The sequence below is a fragment of the Oncorhynchus tshawytscha genome, linkage group LG22 (genome assembly GCF_018296145.1).
Source record: "Oncorhynchus tshawytscha isolate Ot180627B linkage group LG22, Otsh_v2.0, whole genome shotgun sequence".
NCBI classification, from domain to species: Eukaryota; Metazoa; Chordata; class Actinopteri; order Salmoniformes; family Salmonidae; genus Oncorhynchus; species Oncorhynchus tshawytscha.
In genome coordinates this window covers 24,033,819-24,047,998 of record NC_056450.1, presented here as the reverse complement: position 1 = coordinate 24,047,998, position 14,180 = coordinate 24,033,819, and the positions used below count along the sequence as shown (strand labels likewise).

At 41.8% G+C, this 14,180-nt stretch overlaps 1 protein-coding gene across 1 annotated transcript in view; it reads right to left on the bottom strand.

Annotated features, from left to right (window-relative positions):
• LOC112221555 (piezo-type mechanosensitive ion channel component 2-like) overlaps nt 1-11,919 on the bottom strand; it is a 32,513-nt gene extending 20,594 nt beyond the window's left edge. The window contains exons 1-14 of the mRNA XM_024383678.2: nt 11,856-11,919; nt 10,512-10,607; nt 7,748-7,849; nt 7,480-7,525; nt 7,232-7,385; nt 6,749-6,980; nt 6,293-6,506; nt 5,832-6,003; nt 4,491-4,553; nt 4,317-4,361; nt 4,033-4,174; nt 3,434-3,597; nt 2,463-2,841; nt 2,079-2,260 (exon numbers count right to left, since the gene is read on the bottom strand). Of these exons, the coding sequence (XP_024239446.1) occupies nt 2,079-2,260; nt 2,463-2,841; nt 3,434-3,597; nt 4,033-4,174; nt 4,317-4,361; nt 4,491-4,553; nt 5,832-6,003; nt 6,293-6,506; nt 6,749-6,980; nt 7,232-7,385; nt 7,480-7,525; nt 7,748-7,849; nt 10,512-10,607; nt 11,856-11,919 (2,055 nt within the window). The remainder of the gene's footprint in view (nt 1-2,078; nt 2,261-2,462; nt 2,842-3,433; nt 3,598-4,032; nt 4,175-4,316; nt 4,362-4,490; nt 4,554-5,831; nt 6,004-6,292; nt 6,507-6,748; nt 6,981-7,231; nt 7,386-7,479; nt 7,526-7,747; nt 7,850-10,511; nt 10,608-11,855) is intronic.
• Nucleotides 11,920-14,180: the final 2,261 nt, after the last annotated feature.

Below are 14,180 nucleotides of genomic sequence, written 5' to 3'. Positions count from 1 at the left end.
TAACCTGCTACGAAAATCACTTCCAGTCATAGCTGTATCAAAGTGGTGTGAAAAGAATGTGTCCCCTGTCTTCATATGTTAATTACACATTCACAATTTATTTACATAATAATAACTAAATAATTAAATGTAATGCAGCAATATGCACAATATATACACTGCTCAAAAAAATAAAGGGGACACTAAAATAACACATCCTAGATATGAATGAATGAAATATTCTTATTAAATACTTTTTTCTTTACATAGTTGAATGTGCTGACAACAAAATCACACAAAAATGATCAATGGAAATCAAATTTATCAACCCATGGAGGTCTGGATTTGGAGTCACACTCAAAATTAAAGTGGAAAACCACACTACAGGCTGATCTAACTTTGATGTAATGTCCTTAAAACAAGTCAAAATGAGGCTCAGTAGTGTGTGTGGCCTCCATGTGCCTGTATGACCCCCCTACAATGCCTGGGCATGCTCCTAATGAGGTGGCGGATGGTCTCCTGAGGGATCTCCTCCCAGACCTGGACTAAAGCATCCGCCAACTCCAGGACAGTCTGTGGTGAAACGTGACGTTGGTGGATGGAGAGAGACATGATGTCCCAGATGTGCTCAATTGGATTCAGGTCTGGGGAACGGGCGGGCCAGTGGCGAATTTGCCAATCTTGGTGTTCTCTGGCAAATGAAAAACGTCCGGTGTTGGGCTGTAAGCTGTAAGCACAATCCCCACCTGTGGACGTCGGGCCCTCATACCACCCTCATGGAGTCTGTTTCTGACCGTTTGAGCAGACACATGCACATTTGTGGCCTGCTGGAGGTCATTTTGCAGGGCTCTGGCAGTGCTCCTCCTGCTCCTCCTTGCACAAAGGTGGAGGTAGCGGTCCTGCTGCTGGGTTGTTGCCCTCCTACGGCCTCCTCCACGTCTCCTGATGTACTGGCCTGTCTTCTGGTAGCGCCTCCATGCACTGGACACTACGCTGACAGACACAGCAAACCTTCTTGCCACAGCTTGCATTGATGTTCCATCCTGGATGAGCTGCACTACCTGAGCCACTTGTGTGGGTTGTAGACTCTGTCTCATGCTACCACTAGAGTGAAAGCACCGCCAGCATTCAAAAGGAAGCATAGGAACTGAGAAGTGGTCTGTGGTCGCCACCTGCAGAACCACTCCTTTATTGGGGGTGTCTTGCTAATTTCCTATAATTTCCACCTGTTGTCTATTCCATTTGCACAAAAGCATGTGAAATTCATTGTCAATCAGTGTTGCTTCCTAAATGGACCGTTTGATTTCACAGAAGTGTGATTGACTTGGAGTTACATTGTGTTGTTTAAGTGTTTACTTTATTTTTTTGAGCAGTGTATTTACCCTCAGTCAGACTGTATGTGAAACAACTATGCTGCTGGCAATGATAAACAAAAGGGTCATCTTGGCTTCCTTACAGTATGTGTGGTGTGAGGTCGTAGTTAAGCCATTAAGCTTCTGTAAGTGCTCAGAGCTAAAAGGTCAGCAGAAATACAAGATGGGGAGGGAAACCAGGAAAACAGCAGCATAAATGTTTTGTGTCTGTGTTTACGAAGTAGGATCAATATTCATAACCGGATATGTATTGATGAGAGTCTCGAGCTGTCGTTGAGGTACTGGATGCGAAGGGGCAGTAAATGTGTCATAACGTTTTGTTGACCCTCTTCGCTTCTTAAGTGCCGTAAACAGCTAATGATGACTATTAGTTAGTTAGTTAGTTAATTACCATATCAGTAGCATCACTAGCGTGTGAGACAATCATACTGTGTAAGGGTGAGTGGGGTCAGTGATAAGGCACTGTATTTACAGAACGAGGGTCTGAAATTAACTTTTTGGTCAACTAGATTTTACGGCTCTTAAATCAAACAATTTCACAGCCGTTTTCCTTTTCATTTGACACAATCTTTCACTCAGTCTCAACCTTCTCTTTTTAATAACATTGTAGATAGAATCTTATATAATATAAACTTTATTTATATAGCACAATCCATATGGTATTTCCTGTGTGGTGTACACAACAACATTGGTTTAACATTATCTAGAAGTAAGTATGAGGCCCACCTGATAGAGGACGACACAGAAGAGGAACAGCACAATGTAGAGGATCTTGTAGACCATCACCTTCCCGGAGAAGCTGACCACAAAGAACATGGAGCAGCAGAACAGGATCCAGTACTTCACCAGGGTTCCCTTGACCGCTGAACCTAGCATCTCCATTACGAGGGAGGTATCACCTTCATCCGCTAAGAGAGAGGAGGAACACAACATAGAACTGGTTCAAAGGGTCAAACACCTCTGTGGGTTAGAGCACTGTTCAGTGAAGTATGTTACAGACACCTGGGTACAATATCATTTTCATTTCTAATGCATTTGTTACTGTATTAGAGAATGTGACTTTATCAGTTTGAATCCATAAAGTATGCATAAAAGGAGAAGAGTCCAGACGTGGTAGCACTTTGACTTCATCCAGAGACTCTTCTGACTCCTTCAGATCCTGCTCTTCCTGTTTCTCCTTCAGTTGTTGACGGAACAGAAGCAAGAAGCTAAAGGCGTAGAACACCTTGGCTCCCAGGTGGACGCAGGGTGCTGGGTAACTGGCCATGTCAAAATCTACCAGCACAGCGTGGGCTAGGTCAGGGTATAGCTCGTCCCTCCGCAGCCTCAGACTGCTCAGGAAGGCAAGCAGTAGCAGCACGGTGCCGTACACTGCCAGGAAGGGAGCACTCATCATGGCGTAGCGCCGACGGTCACGCATTATCCAGATCAGACACGACCACACCAGCAGGGCAAACGTCAGCCAGCTGTTATAGGTGATGCTCCACACCTGAGGGGTTGAAGGAACACAGGACACAGGGATACCTAGTCAGTTATCCAACAGAATGAATTAGAGAGGTGTGGGGGGCTGCCTTAATCGACATCCACATCTTCAGCACCCGGGGAACAGTGGGTTAAACGCCTTGCTCAGGGGCAGAACAATAGATTTTTACCTTGTCAGCTCGAGGTTTCTATCCAGCAACCTTTCGGTTACTGTCCCAATGCTCTAACCACTCGGCTACCTGCCGCTGACACTCTACCCATCTTAAATACATTCTTAGAAAAATGGGTTCCAAAAGGGTTCTTCAGCTGTCCCCATAGGAGAACCCTTTTGGGTGCCATGTGAGAACCCTTTGAGGAATGGGTTCTACATGGAACCCGAAACAGTTCTACCTGGAACCAAAAAGGGTTCTTCATAGGATTTTGCTATGGGGACATCTGAAGAACCCTTTTAGGTTGTAGATAGCACTTTTTTTCTCCTAGTGTAGTTATATAACCATGTTTATGTTACAGAGATGTGAAGGTAATTGATCTCTATTCAGTTAGACTTTTAAAGGAATTGTTTTCGGAAAGATAATTGTTCAGTAACTAAAGTGGTTTACCATCATGATGATGAGTGCGCTGACGTAGCTGTGCTTCATGATGAACAAGCCGAACACAACCAGTCCACTGGGGCCAGGAGGGGTGGGAACAGTCTCTGTATCACTCATAGACACCTCACTCCTCTCCTTCTCTTCCTCACTCATCTCTTTCAACTCCTCTGACTCTGAGAGAGGAGAAACAGCTGGAGGAAGGAGTTTAGAAGAGTTTCTATTCCATATAATTGGCATATTTTAAAACTGTGCCGTGTCAGTTTCTACACTAGTGAGGGATATTTATTCAATATCAGTTTACTACCATTTATTCATGACTGGGTAAGATCAAAATATTCAGGAAGATATAAAGAATACGCTAACACTTTATTTGGATAGTCCATCTGTAGATTCTCTACAGACTATCAGTAACATTTAAACTATTTACTAATCCTAACCCTAGCTCAAACCCTAACCTTAACCTTTAATCTAACCCTAAACTTAACCCTTACCCTTATTCTAAACCTAACCGTAACCCTAACCGTAACATTAGCAAGCAGGTGCTTATCAACAGATAAGCATTCCGGACTATCCAAATAAAATGTGACCAAAACAATGTGACCACCTACCTTGTGAGGGTGCCAAGTCTATTCCTTCATATTGTGGTGGAGGGTAGCAGTTTGTATATCCTGCCGCTGGTGCTCCCATCAGTGACCCCATCTCGTGTCCTCTCAGGTCATGCCATGATCTGCTCATCAGTAAAACCATTGGCTGCAGAGGAAAAACTGTTTACTATGAATTTTGTCTTTGAAGATAAGTGATGCACATCAAATATACAGTGTCTAACCAGACATTTACAGTCTCTTTAAAGTAGGTATAACAACATTGGGAGAGCAGAAAGTAGTTCATGTACCTCCTCGTCTGGCATGTACGCTTCATCATCCGTACTGGTCAGTAGCTGTGATAGACAAAGAAAGACAACTGTTCAAGAAATCTGTAGAATCATGTTGGTAACACTACAAGAGGCTAGATTGGGAAATGTAGAAGATTTTAACACCTCCAATCTGTCTCCTGAGATGAATAAGACCTTGGAGAAGCTGGGGGGATCCTCAAGCGATTCTACTGGACTCTCAGACTTCTCCAGAGTATCCTGGCAGAAATACACAGACAGCACCATGAAATGACTGACACACAATGAACATGTCCAGTAAAGCATAAACCAGCAACTTAAACCCCATTTTTCTTTCATTTAACAACTCATTGGCTGCATATGAAATGGCACCCTATACACTATATAGAGCCCTAGTGGTGAACTATTTTTTATTTATTTCACCTTTATTTAACCAGGTAGGCAAGTTGAGAACACGTTCTCATTTACAAATGCAACCTGGCCAAGATAAAGCAAAGCAGTTCGACACATACAACAACACAGAGTTACACATGGAGTAAAACAAACATTCAGTCAATAATACAGTAGAAAAATAAGTCTATGTACAATGTGAGCAAATGAGGTGAGATAAGGGAGGTAAAGGCAAAAAAAGGCCATGGTGGCGAAGTAAATACAATATAGCAAGTAAAACACTGGAATGGTAGATTTGCAGTGGGAGAATGTGCAAAGTAGAGATAGAAATAATGGGGTGCAAAGGAGCAAAATAAATAAATAAACACAGTAGGGGGAGAGGTAGTTGTTTGGGCTAAATTATAGATGGGCTATGTACAGGTGCAGTAATCTGTGAGCTGCTCTGACAGTTGGTGCTTAAAGCTAGTGAGGGAGATAAGTGTTTCCAGTTTCAGAGATTTTTGTAGTTCGTTCCAGTCAGCAGCAGAGAACTGGATGGGTAGGCGGCCAAAGGAATAATTGGTTTTGGGGGTGACCAGAGAGATATACCTGCTGGAGCGCGTGCTACAGGTGGGTGCTGCTATGGTGACCAGCGAGCTGAGATAAGGGGGACTCTACCTAGCAGGGTCTTGTAAATGACCTGGAGCCAGTGGGTTTGGCGATGAGTATGAAGTGAGGGCCAGCCAACGGGAGTGTACAGGTCGCAGTGGTGGGTAGTATATGGAGCTTTGGTGACAAAACGTATGGCACTGTGATAGACTGCATCTAATTTATTGAGTAGGGTATTGGAGGCTATTTTGTAAATGACATCAACAAAGTCGAGGATCGGTAGGATGGTCAGTGTTACAAGGGTATGTTTGGCAGCATGATTGAAGGATGCTTTGTTGCGAAATAGGAAGCCAATTCTAGATTTAACTTTGGATTGGAGATGTTTTATGTGAGTCTGGAAGGAGAGTTTACAGTCTAACCAGATACCTAGGTATTTGTAGTTGTCCACATATTCTACATAGGGAATAGGGTGCCATTTCGGACACAATTAATAACTTAGGCCTCTTAGTTGCATTGGTGCCTCAGTCTTAGTTGAAGTACCTCCTCCTCCTCAGTGATGTTGACCCACTTGTGCAGCAGAGCCACTAGTGTGTAATAAAGGAGCAGCAGCACCATGGGGTTGGTGAGGACAGGCCAGCTGATGTCTGGCTGCAGACCCAGACTGTATGGCTCAGTCTCATTGGTTTGGATGACCGCTGTTATACCAAACAGCCTGAACAAAATCAGAGAGAGATGCACCAGATCGGTTAACAAACAATATTCACAGTGGATACATGGCATGTATCAGTTTATGAAATTGAACAGGGATTTGTGTATGTCTGTGTCCAGTGTAGTAGAGTGTGTCATTATTTTCTATTTCGACAATATGAATAAATACAATACCTTTTTCAGTGGCTGGGTTTCAGCCCGCAAACCAATATGGTAAAAAGGACTGTGTGTATCTGTATAGTCAGTGTCCAGCCAGTATCCTGTGATGCTACATCCTGGTCCTGTGGCCCTACCTGGCGTAGATGTCCTGTGGGGGTATGATCTGTTGGGCCAGGGGCAGCTGGTACAGGTAGAGGCTCAACAGGTGACCGGCGCTGAATATAGCCATCATCACACAGAGGGTACCGAAGAGCAGCAAGCTGAGGGAGTGGAGAAAAACCCACCACCACACCAGGCCCAGGAACGCCCCAAAATACACCACTGAGGTCAGGGAGGGCAGAGCGATGCCTGGTACATGGGGATAAGCACCAGTCAAGGGGAGAAAGGAGAAGATTATGGTAGTGTGGGGGAGCAGATAGTAAATGAGTTGCCTTAATTTGGCTGGGCTATACAGCGGAGAAGGCTGAGCCAATGTAAGACTTTGAGTCTGGCTCGCAAGAATAGTACATAAGAGTCCAAAGTGACTTCTTTGAATGCAATGAATTAGATTACAATCCACAGCCAGGAAAGGAAAGCCTTTTGAGATGTACCTGCCAGCCCTAGTAGTATGGTGACCACTACTTTCCCTGCTGTGTTCATGATGGCGGACAGCAAGAGGCGCAGTCCAAGGGAAAATGCCATGAACTTCTGGACAAACTGAGGAAGGGCTGCCGGCACCGCTATGCTTTCATCTGAGCTGTCATAAGAGGAGCCGTCTGTGACTTCACTGCCAACCTCAGACTCTGAGTCGGACATCTCCACATCCTGCTTGTCAAAAGAGCACTAGTTTGACAGACATAACAACATTTTACTTTGTAACAGATTCAATCTAAAGGAGTTCCATGTTCAAACCACTAGAGAAGAAGTGTTGAAATACTGCATTAGAAAGTGATGCGCCTCACCTTCAAATTCTTTACAACATATTGGAATGTATGATGTACATTTCTAACACTCTCATTTAAAACAATAATGGTTCAACTTCTGTGTACTGTGAATTGAACAAAAGAGGCAGGTGAAATTGGCCATGTGCATACCTCAGGGTCAGAGGGTGCGATACAGTTCTGGTTAAGTTGGGGCGTGGGGCGCAGCAGCTTCCTGATCAGGCGCAGTATGAAGAGCGCTGACAGGAAGAGCCCCAGATCAGGGGCTAAGAGACGCACAATGTTCCCTGCATCCACCAAACTGAACCTGGGGACACAACACACAACAAGTGATTAACAACACCCACATTAGAAAAAACACCAAAGTCCGTTTTTGAAAAGTAAAGAAAATGTTGACCTACCGTACAATGCCCAGATGGTAAAGAATATTCTCCCAATATTCGTTCTCTGTTGAACAACAAATAGAAATCAAGTCTCGTCTTATCAGCAAAATTCCAAGGCAACATCCACCCTCATAAATGTTTTCTTGAATGAGTAAGTTCATTATACTCTCCGTGTATGAAAACGCAAAAAAAAACATCTGTCTCTCTTTTGGTTGCTGTCCAGCAGCATCTCAGAGTATTTTTTGTTAGTAACTCAGTGAGCCGATAGAGGCTGGTGTTATCTTACCATACTGAGGCACGTAGGCAAAAGTGATCTGCATGAAACACTGTAGAGCCAGAAACGTCACGCTGGTAGAACAGATGAGCTGCAGGAACGTCCCTGTTTTTCCTTCAGAAATAGAAGACCAGAGACACAGATTATTGGGGGGAGAATAGAATAGAATGGAAACTTTACTTTCAATTTTTGTGAGAAATAATGTCTTTCTTCCTATTCCCTACCCCTCCAAGACACATACAATGTATTCAGATCAGCCAGTCGGTATTCTGTTATGATCCATAGGGGGGTCACAGGCAGGTAGCCTAGTGGTTAGAGCATTGGACTCATAGCCGAAAGGTTGCAAAATCAAATCCCTGAGTTGACAAGGTTAGAATCTGTCATTCTGCCCCTGAACAATGCAGTTAACCCACTGTTCCTAGGCTGTCATTGAAAGTAAGAATTTGTTCTTAACTAACTTGCCTGGTTAAATAAAAAATGAATGACAAAATTAAACTACATGGCTGTTACTTTTAATGGCCTTTTTTACTCAATTTTCCCCCATCTTAATGGCTGAGGCTAGTGGTAGAGTCTACTGTGGGAATGCAGATACTATAGGTCTCTGTACTTACAGATACATAGTGAGCTGTGCTTACTAAACGAGGATGGTCACATTCTGCCTTCCCAAAGGATGCCTAACAGCAGTATTTAAACCACGGAGTCATTCTGTGTCTTAAGAGCAGTTTCTGTGATTGATAGTTTAATAAAGTAGGCTTCATGGTTCTGGATTCCCCTGAACAGCAGAACAAATTCAATCAAAAAAAGATGTACAGTTGTACTTAACAAAGACATTTGTTTTCAGTTTAATTGTGTGTGTACATCGAATAGATACAGAATCTATGAAGACAAAGATTTATAATGCTCTTTGAAATTTGTGTCTTTTATTTATATTAAGGGGGTGTTCTTGAAATGTTAAAATATTCAACACCAACAAAAGCCAACAATTTCCTTTGTAGGCAATAACCGAACAGAACAGAGCAGTAAGACATCAGTGGCATATTAACAGAGGCTGACCCCTATAATTAAGAGAGAAGAGTGAAAACAAGGCCTGGTGGAATGGTGCAGCATTAGCTGAGCCAGCAAATGGGCTTCCGATGCCCGGGTTTTTACTAAAAGCTTTGTTTCATTTCTGCTCTACTAAGTGAAGGCCGGTCAATTCTGCTTCAGTATGATGTGTTTAATCTCTGCACCCCACCCCTGACCACTCAACCCAGGGGTGGTGTCATATTAGCAAGACAAAGATTGAAAAATGATCAACAAAGCTTTTAAAGAGAAAAAGGCTAACAGTCCCGCATGCAACCATCTCGCAAATGCTGACACCACAACATTTCATCCCACTACAGTATGTAATTAGTAGGTTATACATTATAGATCAGGCCATACTGGCTACATCCCTTTACAAAGTACACGGCCAATATTTTAATTCATCAACTTTATTGATAAACATACAATAGAATGCACACACGTTTTTATGTTGGTCAATATGAGTTGAGGAATCACACAAACTTGCACACACAACACACACACACACACACTGCAACACTCTTAGAAAAAAAGGGTTCCAAAAGGGTTCTTTGTGGAGGGATAGGGTTCTACCTAGAACTGGAAGAAAAGGGTTCTTTTTGGAAGAAAAGGGTTCTTTCTAAGGCAAAGGGTCCTACCTAGAACCTTTAAAATCCTACGATGATTGTTTGGAAGGCAAGAATGATTTTTTGAAAGGCACGAAGTGTTCTTTGGAAGGCAAGAAAGGTTCTACATGGAGCCATATTTCCCAGCATGCTCTATTGTGGGTTATTTTCAGAATTGTTTGTTTTAATATCTGTGTTTTTGCATGTATATTGATTGGTTGATACATTTTATGATACACAAAGATAAATAACCCTTTTTTAAACTAATCCAATCTGTTAGTACTTATTACACACAATTTATTATGCCCGTTACTGGGATTGTAGTTCTAGTTTAGATGATTGAGGTAGTCTCAGTATTCAATCTTCCCTACCCTAGCAGTCATTCTGAGTGCAGGTTGCGGATGATAAAAATGTCAATTTGTTGGATATCCTAACTCTGGCTAGAATCCAGTAGGAATTACACATCTATTTGCAAGCCAGCATAATGTGACTTCCAAGCCTGATGTGTTAAGGTATAAGCAGGCCCTCAAATAAAGGCATTTTGATATATCTAATTATTGTTCTAAAGAATGTTATTTTAAAGGCTAATGAGGCTGGTGGAACCATTCATAGACGGTTCCAGGAAGAACCCTCCAAAGATAAAAATGGTTATCAGTAGAACCCTTCATAGATGGTTCTAGTAAGAATCTTTAGATTATAAAATGTTTCTTGGTAGAACCTTTCATAGAGGGATCCAGGCAGAACCTTATTCAGAGGGTTCTATGAGAACCCTACATAGAGGGTTCTAGGTAGGAACCTTTGCAAAGGGTTCTACCTAGCACCAAAAAGGTTCCCCAATGTGGACAAACCGAAGAACTCTATGAGTGTAATTTAACACTATTCTGGAAATAATAGACAGGCAGCCCAATAAACATGAACATTAAAATGATTTGTCTCCCAAGGGCCACATTGATCAAACATGGTGTTTATTAGCAAACATTAAAACATATAGAGGACCCTGTAGCATAGAACAAAAGACAGTGTAACTTGGAATAAAATGTGCCTTATTGCTTATAGTCTAGAACTTGAGGTGCCATTTCAGACCCAGTGGTGTTCCTCTGAGGTCTTACCTTGCATGGAGGTGAGAGAGGGGTTTGGCAGCAGGGGAAGGCTGAGCAGGAAAAGGAAATACACCACAGACAGACCATTGTACCGGAAGGATGACGCTATGGAGAGATAACAAAGATTTTACATGGATGTTTATTTGTATGTACAATATAATATCTAGGTATGTACTGTAATTTTTGTCTTGGGTGCTGTATTTTATGTGATTGTTCATTATGTTGAGTCCATCTTACGGAAAATCCAAATAAGCACAGTTGAAACAGAAACCCATAATTAATCATCAGCTGCTAGAAATAAATAGCCTACTGTTTCATCCATCAAAGAGAAAAGGCATTGGTAATAGAATGCTCTGATCCATTGCACCTACTAGTACAAAATGCATACGTGTTGGACTGAACAAAGCCCCATCACACAGTTAACAAGTAGCTAGCTAAAAAATAATGCTGCTTACTGGTCACACCACATTTTATTTTATTGTTGGTCTTCTTCGACCAACAATGCCAATGAAACTGACAACAAAATCATGGATCCTAGTTTGAACTTAAAACTTTTAATAATACAAAACACAAAGTATAATTTAATTAGTATTATATTTCTTTCTTATTGAAATTACTTGGAATCTTGATTTGCTTTACTTGATGGTGAGGTATAAAATACACTTTAAAAAAATACAATTAACATGGAAAATGTGTCTTAAAAGTGAAAGGCAAAAGTTTCCACTGTTTGTTTATTTTTCCTTTCTTATACAACAGCTAAATACATCATAAAATGATCTGCAATAATATTTTGGTCAGAGTTGATTTTGTATCCTTGATATAACATTATGAGAGGCATGGCCAGTTGTCAACATGCTCCTTAGGAATACTCAGAAATGATGTCATTTAAGGGCAAAGTGAAAATTCCACAATCTGAAAAGTTCAAAGTTATCTGATTTTAGTGCACAATTACACACATCTCTGAACTCACATGCTCAATATTGTACTGTTGAGAACAGAACAATACATTAAACATACTATTCAACAACTCAAACATTTTATTTCCCATTACAGTTTTACGGCACAATTTACTCAATGACTACATGCTCACATTATTACAATGTTTCTGTGTCCACTCAAAGAATTACCATCAGGGGAAACAAGAAATAATGGCTTCATCTTTGCATTCCCCCAGACAACATGTCCAAAATGATGTTTCTAACAGTATTCTTTAAGCACTTTATAAAAGAAAAATGTCTCAATTGAACTGGAAAAACCACTGCTATGACATAAATAACTAACAAGTCCACCATCCTGCTGTATTATTACCAAACACTTGAATTCTTAACTTACATTCTTCCAAACCCAACTTACCTGCAAGCAGAAGAAGAGGTAGTACTAAATTATAGAGTATCCCCACCACAATATCCCCCGCCATGTCTCCTTAGCATGTGAGAGACACCCAGCTCTCTGATCAGACTACTCTCTAGGCTGCCTGTGGCTGTAGGTAACTCCCATCCTCTGACACATTTCCCTACTGCAGAGACACTGACTTGAACAGTAGAATCCCAGACCTCAGCACACAGACAGACAGGACTGGAAAGACCAGGCACATTGATACATTGGAAGAATGATCCTACTCAGCGGTCCTGATTTAGAGGAGCTTCAGTCAAAATGAAAGGAAGTTCCAAGACAAAGAGGAGCAAGAACTAAATGGTGTTTCGTTGGTTTTAGATGCAGATGTGTGACTCTCTTCCTCAGTCTTATTTTGACCCCCTCTTTCTCCATCTCTCTCTCTCTCTCTCTGAGTATTCATTAGGCAGCGCAAAATCATACACTTAGTCATAGATGTGGCTAGACTATTTCACTTTGTGGCCATTTGTTGGTATTGTCAATTACTGTTACAGAGACCAAGCTATACAATACAAATAAAATATGGGACATTGATGTGTTTTATTTAAGCTCTTGACTGGCCCATGTATTTTATTGCATCTCATCATAAGTTTCTGCTGGTAAGGGGAAGTGTATCTAAAATTCATGGCCGTAAGGCCATTAAGAGCCAGTGACTGCGGCAGCAGCACATGGTGAACACAACAAATTGTCTGAGTGGAGAAACTAGGCTACACATCCTGTTTTTTTTTTATTTTTACTAGGGACATTTAGTAATCAGGTCATTCAATTCAATTAATGTGCACCTTCAAATATTGGAGTTCTAAACTAATCCAATCTTAGATCAACACTGAGATCATGGAATATGTTATTGAATATGAAGAGATCTCACTGATGGGGCAGACTGCCAATTCTGGCAAATGCCAGATAGACGGGTCCATCTTGGGCCCAGTGGGCCTGCCCGGGCCGATTTCTGGTCCTAGTCTGTCCCTGACTCAATAATAGAGCAGGTCTAGAGTCCCTTCAAAGTAAATCAAGCATGGTGTTGATACTGTAAGCACATGTGAAGCTCTGAGGGGAAACATTTCACTGTTAGTCAATGATCGGAGCAATAAGGAATAATTGCAGTTATCGCAGGGATATTTATCAAGCTATAGCAAGACAATTATTATGTGGATTATAATTAACAGACATTTTTGTAGAGGTTGATACATTTTCATTAGGGCAAAAGAAGTCTGATTTTTCAAAGTAGAAATTACAAACTTTAGAATCCTTTTTAAAACTCAAATACACAACAAGTTTCATTTGCTGCTGTGCAGTGCAGAAAAAAATTATCAGCAAGAAAATAGTGATCAAATTAAGATACAACATTTGTACTGTAGGTGTTCCTTTTGTCCAGGTGGGAAAGGGCAGTGTGGAGTGCAATAGAGATTGTGTGGATCTGTTCGGGCGGGATGTGAATTGGAGGTTGTCCAAGGTGTCTTGGACGATGAGCTATAACCAGCCTTTCATAGCTTTTCATGGCTACAGATGTGCATGCAACGGAGTGACAGTCATTTAGACAGGTTACCTTTGGCGTTGAAAATGTCAGTGAAGACACTTACCAGCTAGACAGCGCATGCTCTGAGTATGCGTCCTGGTAATCTGTCAGACATATAACTCATATTTCTATGTGAATATGGTTGGGTCCATATTGCAGCTTCAAAGTAACTGTCCAGTGTTTCGGCGCTCTTAGTTGTCGGGGACTTTGATGCAGGCAAACCTAAATCCGTTTTACCTCATTTCTACCAGCACGTGACATGTGCAACCAGAGGGGACCACCTTTACTCCACACACAGACGCATACATAATTCTATCCTCCTGATTCCTGAAAACAAGCAAAAACTGAAGCAGGAAGTACCACTGACTCGCTCAATACGGAAGTGGTCAGATGACGCGGATGCTATGCTGCAGGACTGTTTTGCTAGCACAGACTGGAATATGTTCAGTCTGTGGCATTGAGGATTATACCACCTCAGTCATCGGCTTCATCAAAAAGTGCATCGACGAAGTCATCCCCACAGTGACCGTATGTACATATCCAACCCAGAAGCCATGGATTACAGGCAACATCCTCATCGAGCTAAAGGCTAGAGCTGCCACTTTCAAGGAGTGGAACACTAATCCGTACACATAAGAAATCCTGCCATGCCCTCAGACGAACCATCAAACAGGCAAAGCGCAAATAAAGGATTAAGATTGAATACTACTACACCGGCTCTGACACTCGTCAGATGTGGCAGAACTTGAACTATTACGGACTACAAAGGG